This window comes from Chelonia mydas, chromosome 2 (genome assembly GCF_015237465.2).
Source record: "Chelonia mydas isolate rCheMyd1 chromosome 2, rCheMyd1.pri.v2, whole genome shotgun sequence".
NCBI classification, from domain to species: domain Eukaryota; kingdom Metazoa; phylum Chordata; order Testudines; family Cheloniidae; genus Chelonia; species Chelonia mydas.
In genome coordinates, this window is record NC_057850.1 from 137,373,133 (window position 1) to 137,389,513 (window position 16,381).

General features: G+C 47.8%; 1 protein-coding gene across 6 annotated transcripts in view; it reads right to left on the minus strand.

The window, feature by feature from the left end:
• The window catches only part of MARCHF6 (membrane associated ring-CH-type finger 6), a 122,409-nt gene extending 106,080 nt beyond the window's left edge, over positions 1-16,329 (minus strand). For 2 of the 6 annotated variants that reach the window (XM_037893340.2, XM_037893338.2), the window contains exons 1-3: positions 16,146-16,295; positions 2,296-2,392; positions 1,248-1,321 (exon numbers count right to left, since the gene is read on the minus strand). In XM_037893340.2, coding sequence (XP_037749268.1) covers positions 1,248-1,321; positions 2,296-2,392; positions 16,146-16,254 — 280 coding nt within the window. In that variant the 5' untranslated portion in view covers positions 16,255-16,295. Of the gene's footprint in view, positions 1-1,247; positions 1,322-2,295; positions 2,393-16,145 lie in introns of all 6 variants that reach the window. The other 4 variants (XM_037893339.2, XM_043540264.1, XM_037893341.2 and 1 more) reach the window with 3 other exon arrangements.
• Between the last annotated feature and the right edge of the window lie 52 nt (positions 16,330-16,381).

Sequence of the window (16,381 nt, forward strand, 5' to 3'; positions counted from 1 at the left end):
ATTTGGGAGCAGCATAAAGTGCAGTAGAACCTCACAGTTACATACACCTCAGGAATGGAGGTTGTTTGTAACTCTGAAATGTTTGTAACTCTGAACAAAATGTTCTTTCAAACATTTACAATTGAACATTGACTTAATACAGCTTTGAAACTTTAGTACACAGAAGTATTTTTTTTTAGTAGTCTACAGTTAACACAGTATTGTACTGTAATTTGCTTTTTTTTTTGGTCTCTGCTGTTGCCTGATTGTGTACTTCTGGTTCCAAATGAGGGGTGTGGTTGACTGGTCAGTTCGTAACTCTGGTGTTCGTAACTCTGAGGTTCTACTGTAAACTGAATCAAAATAAAAAACACAAGGAGTATTGTACTGATCGGACAGGCAATGAGGGGGCAATGCGGAATGATTGGGGCCTAATGTGCCACACAGGTCAGGGGCCTTACTTATTTGACACCTTGTCCAATGTTAGTTTTCTTGTTACCCAGTAGAACAGAACACTGCATCCTATCAGAAACTGCATACAGAGAAGGTCAGCTCTTGAGTCTAAGGTTTTTAAAAATTAACTAAATTGCTTAACTTTGATTTTCGTTAGCTGAATCTAACATGATAAACAATTATTTGTGGTAGCTACTCAATCTTGACTGAGGCGGCAGTAAAATGAATGGAGAACATTAAGGTACATTAATCAACTCAAATTGCTAGTGTCGACTGTGTTGCTAGGAAGAAGTTAGCAGAATTGACTTAGTATCTTACTAAGTAATGTTCTTACAGATAGATACTTCAAAGGCAATTGAAAAAAGTTTGTCAGTTATAGATTACAGGTTTGGTTCACCTCATTTTAGCAGTCTAAAACTTTCAGATTCCTCAGAACTTTACTCCTGCTTAATACACTGTAACTGAAAATGAACTGTATGCATTATTTTATTTAAACTTAGCTGACCGTCCATGAACTTGAATTGGGGGCATCAACAAAAAGATACTGAATATTCTCTCTTGGAAACTAGGTGGATGAAAAAAAAAAATTCAGTATTATTTGCTACAAAGAAAAAACTTTTTTAAAGCCTATATTGTGATCTACTCAAAAGAGCTGTGGATCAAACAAGAATAAGAGACATAGTCCAAAACTATCAACACAGATACACTTAGAAATAAAAAAAATTAAAAAGGCCAATCACTACTCTAAATATCACAAATAAGAAAATAAGGAAACAAAAGTGTTGAAAAAGCTAGAAAAGGTGTTACATACTTACTTGGTGTGAAAGCAAATCTGTGCTTACATAATTCACAGTATTCTTTTCTGCTGTGTTTCAGCCACTGAACTAAGCTGCAAAGAAACACGAACACAGGGCTAAAATGTGTCTGCACTTAAAAATTTAAGACATCCAAACAATTGATTTCCTGATACTTGTGAAAAGTTCAAGTCTAAAAAAATTACATTTGAAAAGCTAATAATTGTATTTATGAATTTATCAAATATATTAAGCCTGTTAAATCAATACAGATAGATTGGACCACTATGAAAATGAAATTGGTATGCAAGAATGGAAAAAGAGGGTGGGCTACCACTGGTAACTGTGACTCTTCAAGCAGATGTGTTTGTGCTACTGATGATGTGCCTTCCTCGGCTGTGCATTAGCTCAAATCTTATAGACACTACTATCCAAAAGGCTAACACACACAAGGCACATGCACCTCTATTAATGCGGACCTGTAATTATTTTTTCTCCCTCTGAGGATTGTTTGTACAAAGTACACTTGCATATCTAAGGTTGAAATAGTAAGTGATGGTGTAATTAACCACTATCATAATACATTCACACTGGGGGACAGCTTTAACTTTGGCATTTTCATGATTAACTGTGCAATCATAACATTGCATTAATATAAGATTTTTAAAAGTTTAAATATAATATTTACCCTTGGGTGTTAGACCTTTACACTCTAATTCATATCCATAAAGGTGCAGAAAGATATACTAATAATTTAGTAAGTTTAGTTAGCTGTCTTCCTGATGCACACAGTTTATAAAAGACTACCAGTAAAATACTATTGTATTCGTAAGCAGGAATGATTGTTACAACATGTAGGTGCACATACTTTGGTTTTCACATGCCCTTTACTCTATAAAGAGAGAAAGCAGGCAATGTGAGCTAACCTGTAAGAACCATCCAAAAGTTTACATTTAAATATAATTTTTCCACAAACTAACTTTTCTGCTTATATACTAGTTATTCTGAAGACCTAACATGTATCCCTTTTAGAAAACGTTTGTGTTTTGTTTAAAAAATTTAAACTTACCATTCTTGATGAATAAATTTAATACTGCCAGTACACACGCACGGATGATAGAGGGGTTTCTCAGGTGTTCCTTCAGACCGACACACCCTACATATGTCTGCGGGCCAAAACAAGAAACTTATCATTTTGCTTAAAGTTTCTCACACATTTAATATCAAAATAAATTAAGAATAAAAAATAATGGAAAATATAGCATTATGGTCAAGGATGATGCCATATAGCAAAGTAAAACCATGCCAATTTAAAATGAAATAAACTGAAAAATACACAAGACATATTTTGAACTTGGCAAAATAAAGACACTATGATCTCCAGAAAAGCAGAACAGAATTCTGCATCTTCTTCTTGAACACCCTGCCACTGTAAAAAACTGATAAAAATCTCTACCACACAAAAACAACAGATTGAAAGATTCTGGAATTAACAAGTATATACAAACACACAACTGTGGAGGACGCATGCATGAGCACACTGGATGTGAAGATATTTGTACTGCTAAAACAGCAACACATGGGGTCATCTAAGGACATACGCTGATGCTCCCAGACAGCTGTCTCTCAACTTGGCATTGGAAGCTGAGAGTAGTTGTAGAAGTTTTATGCGAAGTAAACAGAAGACAGGAAGGTCTGGGGTCTAACCAAGGATGTGTCATTTGGGATACTAGCCTGACCCTACTAAATTATTGTTCTCAGCATTTTAGTGGAACTAAAAAACAAATTAAAAAAAATCCCACTGCTTTAAAGTGACAAAAGCTGAAAGGTATACTTGATCAAGTGGACACAAGTTCTACCTAATTAGAAGCAATATAGGTTTCAGGAGCTACAGAAGAGCAGAATAAATTCTGCCTCTTGTTTCATAATCCTATCACCTGATTTCTCCTGAGTTAACATAGCTGTGGGAGATTTTCTGAAGTGAAAAACATGTTATTTCTATTTATAAGAGCAGACACAAAGCCTACATCAACTCTAGATGCTCTTGACAATTAGCTAAACACAACCAATACAGATGGAACACTTAAGTAAATAAAATATTTTATTTAAGAGTCATTATCCTAGCCAAAAATCATCTGTATGAAAATACCAGCTCCATGCCCTGTGTTAAACATTTGTGTCAAAGAGTCAAGAGAGTGCCACATCTGCTTATGTTCGTATCTTTTTGTGCTCAGCTGGAACTCAAACGGTTAATGTTTTACTTTCTCTAAAAGTCAGAAGCAATAATAATACATAGCTGTTTTCATACACAGACCTCAAAGTATGTACTGAACACGAGCCTCTGTATATGAGGCTAAGACAGTCCACCCCAAGTTTAGTTTTCAGTGATTGGCCATAAGAATGTAAGCAATTCAGGAGATGAGAGGAGGAAAAATAACTTGGTACATTTGATTCAGGTCTCTGGACCATTTACATGGACTGCAAAGCTAAAATTCTGTAAGCCCAGAAACATTCTGAATGCAGCATCAGTAATTTTACAGATTGACGTGGTCAGCACCGAATTTGCCTGTTAGTTTCATTACCTCATAAGACATAGTGATGAGACCTTTTTATTAACCTATCATTATTACCCAGGATTATCATCACTACACACATGAAATATGGCTGACTCATCTGTGGACAGCAATGGGAGGGGATTGTGTTGTTCTTAGGTAAGTAAGTATAACTTTCTTATTGAGTGTTCTCAGAAAATGGTGTAGAACAATTGCTCCTCCTCCCTGTGGGCACTGCTAAGATGTTCTAGAGCAGGGGTGGGCAAACTTTTTGGCCTGAGGGCCACATCGGGGAATGGAAATTGTATGGCGGGCCACGAATGCTCACAAAATTGTGGTTGGGGTGCAGAAGGGGGTGAGGGCTCTGGTTGGGGGAAGCCCAGGGGTGCAGGCTCTGAGCGACGCTTACTTCAAGCTGCTGCTGGAAGCAGCAGCTTGTCCCTTCTCCAGCTGCTATGTGGAGGCATGGCCAGGCGGCTCTGCTGCATGCTGCCCCATCCGCAGGCACCACCCCTGCAGCTCCCATTGGAGTGACGGAGGAGGCCATTGGAGCAGGGAGGAGCTGGAGGGGGGCCATGCCGCTGCTTACGGGAGCCGTGTGGGGTGGCCCCCAACCCTGCGCCCCGACTGGAGCGCCGGTGCGAGGCAAACCCCAGACTTCATTTCCTAGCGGGAGCTCGAGGGCCAGCTTAAAACAGCTGGCAGGCTGGATCCGGCCCGCAAGCCATAGTTTGCCCACCTCTGTTCTAGAGGATTCCCTCGTCTCCCATTCCTGTTCAACAAGCATAGGGGGCCATCAAGGGTATGTCTACACAGCAGTATAAGCCCAGGTCTGAGCCTAAGCTCAAGGCAAACCCCCCCTGCGTCCACACTGCAACTGTACTAACCTAGGGCTCAGGACCCTGCAGGGTCTCAGGACCCGAGTCAAGCTAGGGCCAAGGGTCTGAGTCCTACTGCTTTCCTATGTACATGTGGCGTTGGCTTGACTTGGGTTCCGGGTGTCCTCTAGATATATCGCACCCTTACTGGTGGCAGAGTAATAGCACTGCAGGCAGCATCATTACTGCCTGGCCAAGCACGGTCCCCGTTCCTGCTCCTCCTACAATGATGGCTCCAGCTCCTGCTCCTCCTTGCTGCTGCGCAGCGCTTGCCTGGAGCAGGTGGCAAAGTTGCCAGGCCAGAGGTGACTCCTGGCTGTCGGGATATTGGGGGTCATCCCTCCGCAGGCTGGGCTGAGCTGGGAGCTCCACTCAGTGGTGAGCTGGAGCCGGTTCACGCGAACCGGTTGTTAAATTTAGAAGCAGTTTTAGAATCGTTTGTTACAGCTCCCTGAGCTCCCGGCCGGGGAGGCTCCCCCGGCCCCTCCCCTGCCTTCCCTCCTCTCGCAGAGCCTCAGCATGCCGCACCACTGGCACCAGCGCTCTGGACCGCTCCTGGGCAGCTCTGCAGCTCCTGCCGCTTTGAGCAGCATGGTAAGGGGGCCGGGAGAAGGGATTGGATAAGGGGCCATGGTAAGGGGGCCGGGCCGGGGCTGGGAGAAGGGATTGGATAAGGGGCAGGGAGCGGTTGGAGGGGGTGGAGGTTCGGAGGGGGCGGTCAGGGAAAGTGGGGGGGGGGGGGGGGGGGGGTTGGATAGGCAGTCGCCGCCCAAGAAAGTCTCAGCCAGGCTGGGGCTCGGCTGGGACAGCCCCCCAGGCCAAGGGGGTCCCAACTCACGGCGCTAGGGAGGGTGCATGGTGTAGGGCTCAGTGTTATAGAAGGGGGCTGCTGGAGAAGGGGCTCGGTGCTAGAGGGGGGTGCATGGAGCAGCACCGTTTGGGGGCGTAGGGCTATGGAAGGGCTGCGGGGCCCCACATCCTGTGTCAGGGCAGGGGCCGGGCTGCGGCTGGTACCTGCGCTGCACAGCCATACGGGCAGCCGCTCCAGGGCCACGCGCGCAGAGGCCGATCCAATGCCACCTCTCTCAGCAGCTGCGGCTGAGCTCCATGCTGCTTCCTGCCTCGCCCAGGAAGCGCGACCGGCTGTGCTGGGCAGGGAGATCAGGCACCATGTGAATGGGCGCTGCATGCGGCCGAGGAGCCAGGCCTCTGGCAGCAGCAGCCTCCTCTGCCCCAGGAGCTGGGCAGGGCTGGCTGGTGCCATGGCTGGAGGCTGCCTTGGGCATGCTGGGGTGAGCCCCCATGTCTCTCCCGCTCCTGCGCTATGGGGCTGCCCAGCCTCTGCCGCTCGGGGGTGCTCACATCCCGCACTGGGGAGTTGGGCAGACGGCAGCCTTTGCCTGCAGGGAGCTGCCGCCCCACATGCCGGGAGCGACCCCACTGATGCAAGGGCTGCAGGACTCCTGCGCCGCCAGCCGGGATGGAGAACAGGCCTGGGAAGGGCAGGACAGAGACTGGGGAGGGGAGGGGGGGTAGGAGAGAGCCTGGGGAGATGGAGGGGCAGGATGGAGCCTGGGGGGCAGAATGGAGCATGGGGGGGGGGTGGAATGGGAGGGGGCAGGACAGAGGCACATCCCTTAAATCAGAACTTTTTATAAGGAACCAGTTGTTAAGATTTTGGCAGTTCATCACTGGCTCCACTGCATAGGGTTGCCAACCCTCCACTACTGTCCTTGAGTCTCCAGGAATTAAAGATGAATATTTAATTAAAGATTGTGTCATGCGATGAATACGTCCAGGAATATATCAAACTAGAACTGGCAATCCTATCTACAGGGCACTGCTTGGTCCCCACTCCACTCTCTGGCTCTTGCTTCCGGGCTCCTCCTGCCCCTGCTGGGGCTGCATGTGCAGGGACACCTGAGTTCATGCACTGTGAGGGCGGTGAGAGGGAGCCAGCCCCAAAACTTCCCTGCAGCCTTCTGTGTGAAGACAGGGATAAGGAATTGCCTGGGTGTGCTGGAGCACACTGCACCCCAAGTCCTTCACCACTCCACAGCCAGGCTGGTGTGTGTGTGTTTTAAGGGATGGGATCTTTGGGAGGAGAGCAATGATCCCCCACTGGGTCATGTGGTCAGGGACACACACTCTGGTCAGAAGTGCATGGAAGGAAGTAGCTACTTCTGGGGCCCTTGGTGGGGGATTGCCAACAAATGAAAACTTTGATTATTAAGCAGACTAGTGGGTCACCCATGTTGGCTGCTTCTGGAGACTTGTTAGAAAAGTGGGAATAAGAAGCACCATCAGCTGAACATGGGAGGCTGCTTCTGCTCCAGTGTTCAGCTGAGCCAGGGTTAGAAGACTTTAAATGGGGTGGTGACACTGATGCAGTGTATATCCCACTAAGGGTGTTCCTCCTGAAGAGCGAGTGATCTTCAGCTTGCACAAGCACACTACTAGAGAGCCTCCAAGGTTTTCAGTGAAGACTGATATGGTCAAGCCATATCACAAAGCCATTGTGCTACTCCCCACCCCACCCCCAACCGCACATTTATTTTCCATCACATTGCATGGCAATCAAGACCACTCCCTCTCACAAGCACTGTCCCCCCACCCTCTCTCCTCCCAAAATGAGCCAGTTTCCCTTCCCACCCCGAAGCACATAATACCATTTATGTCAATGTCATTTGGTTGGAATAGTATCCAAGCCTGTCCATGAATGTAGACAGTATAGTTTTCCCACAGTGTACCATGTTCCTAGGGCTAGAGCAGTGGTTCTCAAACTTGTGTGAAAGGGGTTACCAAAACACAGCAAGCCTCTGAGTGCGACTCCCCTTATAAATTAAAACCGCATTTTTTTATATTTAACACCATTATAAATGCTGGAGGTGAAGCAGGGTTTGGGGCGGAGGCTGACAGCTCAAGACCCCCCCACACACGAAACCTTGGGACCCCAAGGAGTCACGACCCCCAGTTTGAGAACCCCTGGGCTAGAGTCTCAAGACTGGGGGGAGGGGGCAACGAGATATGCTGGGATATGGTTACTTTGACTCAGATCTGTGCACTGCAGTGTGGATGCCAGAGCCCTAGGTTTGAGCACAGTCAAAAAATTCTTAACGTAGGGTTAAAATGCAATGTAGACACTTCAGCCCAGGTTCCTTGACATGAGTCTGCTGACTTGAGTCCCACTAATCCAGGGGTTCTCAAACTTTTTTTTTGCTGGAAACCCCTTTGAAAATATTTCAGATTGTAACAATCCCCCCGGCCAAAAAAAAAAAAAAAAAAAGTGATAGCAAATTACTGTACGTACTCATAGGAGCATACTCAGGATACTGCCACCCTTACTTCTGAGCCGCTGCTGGTGGCGGTGCTGCCTTCAGAGCCAAGGAGCCGGAGAGCGGCAGCTGCTGTACCCCCTCCCATTCCCTCCAGCAATATTTTTTGTGATCTCATGACCCCTGTATAATAGCCTTGCAACCCCTTTTTGGGTCAGGACTCCCAGTTTGAGAAACACTGCACTAACCCAAGACTTACACTGCTGTGTAGACATAGCCTAAGAAGCTTAGTTCTGAGGTAGTAATTTAATATACTGATGACACCCAGCTTTTTTAATAACCCAATCCAATCAGTGCTGTTGAATGCCTATCCCAATGTTGGGGTCAGATTGGGACATAGATGAAAACTGGGTGACTAAAACTCAATCCACATAAAATTGAAATAATGTTGGTAGATTAGGGAAGTAGCCAAATGATAGCGAAGCGGATGTCCACAGCCAATTAAGGACATTTGTCTGCCATTTATTCCATGGGCATGCACCCTGGCTGTTGTGTTTTAACCTCAGTTATGGCTGAGTGAAAACATAGAAGCAGAGTCCAAAAGTGCTTTTAACCAAATGCATCTGAATGGGGCAACGTGACTTTTTTCAGATGCAACCCTGCTAAAATAACCCAGAAGGGGGCACCACTGTCTGAAGAATTGGGCACTTGGCTGGAAGTCAGGAGACCTGGGTTTTACTCCTAGCTCTGACATTGTGTGACCATGACCAAGTCACTTCACCGCTCTGTACCCTCACACACACTGTCTAACTTGTTCTATTTGGACAATATGGGACAGTCCCTGTCCCAAAAAGCTTACAATTTGTTTGTACAGTGTTTAGTACAATGGGACCCTACCTTTGTTTGGGGCTTGTAAGTGTTACTGCAATCCTTAAACAAAATAATAATCCATATCTTTGTCACCTGAAGACAGGATTACTACAATGCACTCTACATGGGGATACAATTTAAATCAATTCAGAAACTTAAGCTGCCACATTTTGCACCAGCTTGTTTATTAAGGCCTTGTCTACACTGCCACTTTACAGCACTGCAGCTTTCTCACTCAGGGGTGTGAAAAAACACCCGAGTGCTGCAAGTTTCAGCGCTGTAAAGTGGCAGTGTAGACAGTGCACCAGCACTGGTAGCTACTCCCCTCGTGGAGGTGGTTTTTTTTATAGCGCTGGGAGAGATCTCTCCCTTGATTTCAAAGAAAGGAGGCTGGAGGTAGTACAGTCTCTGAAGGGCATGCTGCAATGCACATGAATTTGTGGAAGTTGCTGTAAAGGATGGAGTTATATCTATGAGGGTGAGTGGAGAGTGGAATTCTGTGCTTTTTAAAGGAATTTTCTTTCTGGCTGTCAAAATAAGTTTGCGTAACTTGTGTCAGAGGGTGCTGAGAACTTTTGGATAGGTGTTTTTTATTATTGTAGAAATCCAAATATATACGCATATATTAGGCCTAACATAATCCAGACTGTAAAGGCAACAGTCAGCTTCAATCTATTCTGTCTCTGGAGGGCAGCCACCTGAAATTAATTACACCCATTATTGCCTATACATTGCAACATTCAAAATGAGTTCTGGCTGCCTAACAAGTATAGTTTTCTACTTGTGTATACAGTTCTCATCTTCCCCTCTGTTTACACGCAATGTGCAGGGAAACCTATGCTGTATATAGCTCTTTATCTTGACAAAAGTTGTTAAAGCCAGATTGCCTAACTATTTTTCTCTGCATACAACACCTCAGTCTACTATTTCCCCCATTAGAGAAATCTCTCTTCGGCATCCTGATGCCTAAAGTTGGAGATTAATATATTTACCTATAAACTAAAACTTAATTGCAAAGCAATAGGAGTATCCTCCACCACCACAAATTGGATTTTGTTATACATGGAAGTTTTAGCGTTTCAAAGTTCCTTTATAAAAGATACACATATGGATATGGCCATGTGGTGATGGAGTTTTGACAGTTTTATAGTGACACAATATAGTCCAGGGGTGGCAAACTTTTTGGCCCAAGGGCCACATCTGGGTAAGAAAATTGTATGGCGGGCCATGAATGCTCACGAAATTGGGGGTTGGAGTGCGGGAGGGGATGAGGGCTCCGGCTGGGGGTGCGGGCTCTGTGGTGGGGCAAGAAATGAGGAGTTCGGGGTAAGGAGGGGTCTCCAGACTGGGGCGGGGGGGAAGGGCTCTGGCTGGGGGTGCAGGTCCTGGGGTGGGGCTGGGGATGCGGGGTTTGGAGTGCAGGAAGGTGCTCCAGGCTGCGAGCGAGGGGTTCAGAGGGCAGGAGGGGGATCAGGACTAGGGTAGGGGCGCAAGAGGGGGTCGGGGTGCAGGCTTTGGGCGGCGCTTACCTCAAGCAGCTCCCAGAAGCAGCAGCATGTCTCCCCTCCGGCTCCCATGTGGAGGCATGGCCAAGCACTGTCTGCAGGCACCGCCCCTGCAGCTCCCATTGGCCATGGTTCCTGGCCAATGAGAGCTGCGGGGGGGGGGGGGGGGGCACTCGGGGCACGGGCAGAGTGTGGAGCCCCCTAGCTACCCCTGCACATAGGAACCAGAGGGGCGACATGCCCCAGATGCCACGCAGAGTGGGGCAAGCTCTCTACCCCGTTCCCCGGCTGGAGCGCCAGAGTGGGGCAAGCCCCCAGACCCTGCTCCCTAGTAGGAGCTTGAGGGACGGATTAAACTGTCTGGAGGGACGGATGCAGCCCCCAGGCCATAGTTTGCACACCCCTGATATAGCTCATTAGCGTGACGTTAACAGCATGTGTTTAGAAAAGATATAATCAGAGAATGCTAACTACAGTTTTAATCCAACTTTTAAAGAGTTATCAGCTATTACATTTCAACATATACCAATATACTGTTAACACGGGGGGCAAACTGATAACTGTAAGAGTGAACCAGGACTTGAAAAAGTCACTCATCCATTCCCCACAATTGAGTGAGAAAATGCCACTTGTAAGCGCTATAGAAGTTCAAATGTTAAATATAATGCTTCTGTATATACTATAATAGTCCCCTTAAACCCCAAACACAATTGCGTCTCATCACACTACAACAGGGGTGGGCAAACTACGGCCCCGAGCCATTTTAAGCCGGCCCGCGAGCCGCACCATGCGGCTCGGCCCCCTCCAACCAGGGTGCTGGGTCGGGGGCCGCACCACGCAGCTAGGCCCCGCTCCAGCCAGGGCGCGGAGGCCGCACCACATGGTTCCCTGAAGCCACAGCATGGCCCCGATCCGGCTCCTACGCGCTCCAATGGGAGCTAGAGGTGCTGTGCCTGCGGATGGGGCAGCGTGCTGAGCTGCCTGGCCACACCTCCGCATAGGAGCTGGAGAAGGGACATGCAACTCCTTCCAGGAGCCACTTAAGGTAAGCAGTGCTCGAAGCCTACACCCCCCGAGCCTCTCCCCATACCCCAACCCCAGCCCTGAGCCCCATCCCGCTCTCCAAACCCCTCGCTCCCAGCCTGGAGCACCCTCCTGCACCCCAAACCTCTCATCCCCAGCCACACCCCAGAGCCTGCACCCCGAGCTGGAACCTGCACCCCTGCCCCAGCCCTGATCCCCTTCCCGCCCTCTGAACCCCTTAGTCCCAGCCCACAGCATCCTCCGACACTCCAAACTCCTCATCCCCAGCCCCACCCCAGACTCCGCACCCCAACCCCAATTTTGTGAGCATTCATGGCCCGCCATACAATTTCTATCCCTATCAGGTGTATCCCCTCAGCTCCTTCAACATTTACACACTCCGCCATCAGGAATGGGCTTGCTGCCTATTATTTTGTTTATCCTCCTCAGGAGGCTATTCTCCATTGCTAGCACTAACAGCTTCCCACCTCCCTAAAACAACTATTTCCATGAGTCCCTCAGGCCCTATTCTATATATAAGCCCCAACCTCCATTGGGTGCAGCAGGAAGGCAACCAATGTTTCTGAGGTTTCTGACACACACTGCTGCTACCCAATTAGTAGAGGTGAATCCATAAACATGTCAGGTGCTACTGAGTAGCAAATCCTTTGCTCAGTTATGGAGCATATGTTCTGATGCCACTATGGTCTGAGGTTGTGAAACTGTCATTCAGGTCTGCTCATTCTCTGACCCCAAATCATCCCCCTTTTCCACACCCTCCGCACCCCAGTTAGTCTCCCAACCCCATGATGCTCAGAGTCCAGAAATGAAGCCATAATAAGGCTACTGAGGCGGTAAAGGCACTGCCATGGCGCTCCTGGGAAAAGGAGAGGCTGTTTGGGCCATGTTCACCTGAAGTCCTCCTGGCTTTGCAGGGAAATGAGAGGAAGCCTAGCTAGTCTCCATACCCTCATGATGCTATCAGATTCTACAGTTGTTGGTGAGTTATTTCAGGAGGAAGCTGAAGACTCTTAAAGTGAAACTCCCTGGAAATGAAAGATGGATGCCAGGGTCTGAGTGCCAAAGTCCTAGCTTTGAGGGAGAGGGCAAAATCTCTAAGTGTTTTGGACAGGCCTTCAGAGCAACTGTAGAGTTGAGGGCAAATAAAGCTCCAGAGTAACATACAAACATACTAGACATAACCTATATACTGCATTCCAGAGGCCTACTGAAACAGCCCTAATGATTCTCAGTGTACTAAAGAACTAGCCAGTCTGGCCTGGTCCACACTAGAAAAATTACCTGTTGCTGACAAGAGGTATCAGCAGCACACTGCAAGTTTAGAACATGGCTTTTCATGATCAACACCATTTCAGAAAACAATGAATAAAATGAAATTTATTCCAAGAAAGTCTTAACCAGGGTTTTCTCAAATGGTGCTGAACACTATGTGTCCTGTTCTCCAAATGCAAATTAAGCTGTGCAGTTTAACCAGTGTTGGACCTGCTACTGACAACTGGTGTCAGCAATCGGTAATTTTTCTAGCGTAGATCTGGCCTCTGACTTGACTCAATTCAATGTATTCTCTTTTATCTAGAGGCTTGTTTATTTCACTACTAAAAAAACTAGTGCAGTAACATTTTCTCTTTGCTCTGAGAGAATCCCATACGAATAAATAACATTACTGTTCTAAACAATCAGCTGAAACTTAAGATAAATTTGCAGTGCACCTCATCACAAACCCAAAAATAGATATGGCCATTATGAAGACAGTATAAAAGACTAAGCAGTTATTTAACATTTGCAAGTGCGCTTTTAACTGATTCTAAAGAGTCTGACTTTAGCATTAAGTGCTGAATGCATCGAGTCAACAACAAAGAAGGGCACGACCATGAAGTGCAAGTCCACTGATAGTCACCTACTCCTGTTTGATAAAATAATTGCAGGAAGTTGTAGACTGTATCTATTTTATTTTATTTCCCAGTTTTCTAATGCTTTTTTTCCAAGAAACTGAAATATAAAATACACGATTACATGTATTTTGGCTCAGAATGACAGCCTTCATGCTGTCAACATCACACACACCACTGAATAAGACTAGGAGTAAGGAGCGATGCCCCAGCGTGCAATAAGTAGGCCCAACATTCATGAAGAAAAATGAAAACTAGTGCCTCTTGTCTTGATTTTTGTAGGGTTGTCAACAAATACCTTAACTACATTTTTTTCTTTTTTGCAAATTTACAGGTCTTCTTTATTACACTTTTTCACAACCTCAAACCTCACCAGCAATTTAACTGATTTTTTGAAAGAATAATAGTTTAAAAAGTAAATAGCAAAAATATATCAGCTGCGGGAAGCCTACCAAAAAACCACTGGACAATCAGGGTGCTAATGAAGTACTCACAGCAGACAAAGCCCTTGCAGAAAAGATAAATGAATTTTTTGCATTGGTTTTCACTGCAGAAGATATGAGCAAGATTCCTACATCTGAACCATTCTTTTCAGGCAACAAGTCTGAGGAACTGTCCCAGATTAAGGAGTCAGAGGACATTTTAGAACAAACTGATAAATTAAACATCAGTAAGTCATCAGGATCAGGTGGTATTCACTCCAGAGTTCTGAAGAAATTCAAACATAAAATTGCAGAACTACTATAGTAATTGTGGTATGTAATGTATCATTTAAATCAGCTTAAACAGTACACCCACACCTTGAATACCACATGCAGTTCTGGATGCCCCATCTCAAAAAATGGAAACGGTACAGAGAAGGGCAACAAAAATTATTAGATTTCAGAGTAACAGCCGTGTCAGTCTGTATTCGCAAAAAGAAAAGGAGTACTAGTGGCACCTTAGAGACTAACCAATTTATTTGAGCATAAGCTTTCGTGAGATACAACTCACTTCACTGGATGCATTCAGTGGGAAATACAGGCCCACCTTGATTATCACTACAAAAGGTTTTCTCCCCCCCACTCCCCTGCTGGTAATAGCTCATCTTAAGTGATCACTCTCCTTACAGTGTGTATGGTAACACCCATTTTTTCATGTTCTGTGTGTATATAAATCTCCTCACTGTATTTTCCACTGAATGCATCCGATGAAGTGAGCTGTAGCTCACGAAAGCTTACGGTCAAATAAAAAATTATTAGGGGTGTGGAACAGCTTCAACAGGAGGAAAAATTTTTAAAAAATGGGACTATTCAGCTTAGAAGAGAGATGACTAAGGGGAAATATGATAGAGATATATAACATCATGAATGGCGTGAAGACAGTGAATAGAGAAAAGTTATTTACTGGTTCACAAAACACAAGAACTAAGAGGTCAGCCAATGAAATGAATAGGCAGCGGATCTGAAACAAGCATGAGGAAGTACTACTTCACACAACACATGATCAGCCTGTGGAACTCTTTGCTGGGGATATTGAGGAAGCCCAAAGTATAACTGGGTTCAAAAAATAATTAGATAAGTTCATGGAAGACATGCCCATCAATGGCTATTAAACATGATGGTCAGGGATGCAACCCCATGCTGTGTGTCCCCCTAAATCTCTGATTGCCCAGAAGCAGGGCATGGGTGACAGAGGACAAATTGCCATTTTTTGTTCATTCCCCCTGAAGCATCTGGTACTGGCCACTGACAGAAGACAGGACCCTGGGGCTCGAGACGTTGGTCTAACCCAATATGGTTGCTCCTATATCTGTAGGGCCAGATCCACTAGGCACGCTCACTCAGAGGCTGCCTAATGTCACAGGGAACAGCCAAAGAGGAGGCCCCTACGTTATAACCTTTAGCCCAGTGGTTAGGGTACTTACTCACTGAGGACATGGGAAACCACCAGTTCCAGTCTCCCCTCTTCCTGCTGAGGAAAGGGGATCTGGACATGGATCTGCCACCTCTGGGCTGAGAGCCCTAACCACTTATATTGTTGACATTACCCAAGATTTGTATTTAAAAGAAACAGGCCTTCCAAATCATCTTTCACTTTTAAGAATTACACAAAATATATTTAGCTTTTCCCAAAAGCCGTAAGTAAAGATGCACCAAGTACTTTTCCCTATCACAAGATATTTGGGGGGCCGAGAACAGGTGAGATGTGAATGAATACACATGTCTGACGGTGGACAGCGGCACCTCTTACACGAGATTTCCCCTCCTTCAGGCGGAGTGACTTTGCTCTAGGCAGGCTGCGCTGCCGAAGGAACTGAAAGCGGAGCACTGGACTTGCGCCGAAGCGGCCCAGCGCCCATTCCGCGACAAGCGGAGTTTTCCGCCGAAGTGCCCAGCGCCCTTTGACCGCCAGCAGCGCCCGCCGCACCGGGGAGCTGGGCATCACAATAAACCCTGCGGCCGCGGGATCCCGCCGCACGGCGAGCCGCGCCCCCGGCCGGCCGCCCCGCCCACCCGGCCCCGAGCCCGGCACGGCTCAGCGTCGGTGGGCCCCGCTGCCTGCAGCCCCCCAAGCGCCGGCTCCGGACTCACCCCCAACGCCGCAGCGGTTACATAAGAGACACCCCCTCCCCCGCACGCACCGCCCCCCCCGGCACCCCCTCCCCGCCACGCACCGCCCCAGCGACACCCGCTCCACGCACCGCCCCCCCAGACACTGCCCAGACCCCCCACGCGCACAACGGCACGGACACCTCCCCCACCCGCCCTGTCCCCCGCTGCCGCCGCAAGGCACCTGCAGCCCCAGGCGCGGGGTTGGGGGCGGCCCCTCCCGAGTGTAACACCCCCCCCTCCTCCCCCCCGGGACCCCTTCCCGCCTGGCCCTCACGCCTGGGGAGGGGTGATCGCGGCCAGCGAGCGCGTTACCTTCCTCGGCGGTCTCCATCTTGTCCGGCTGACGCAGCGCCGCGGCCGGCGGGCGGATGGTGTGACCGCGGTGGGGCGGGGGCCGCGGGGTTCGCAGAGTGAGCACCATAGAGCCAGCCCGGCTGAGCGCAGCGGCCTAGAGCGCCGCGCTCGCCTCCAGCGCCCCCCGGCGGCCGACGCGCGCCAGCCACGCGGGCGGGCGCTGCGGGGCCGTTGTTGACCCAAAGGGGAGCGAG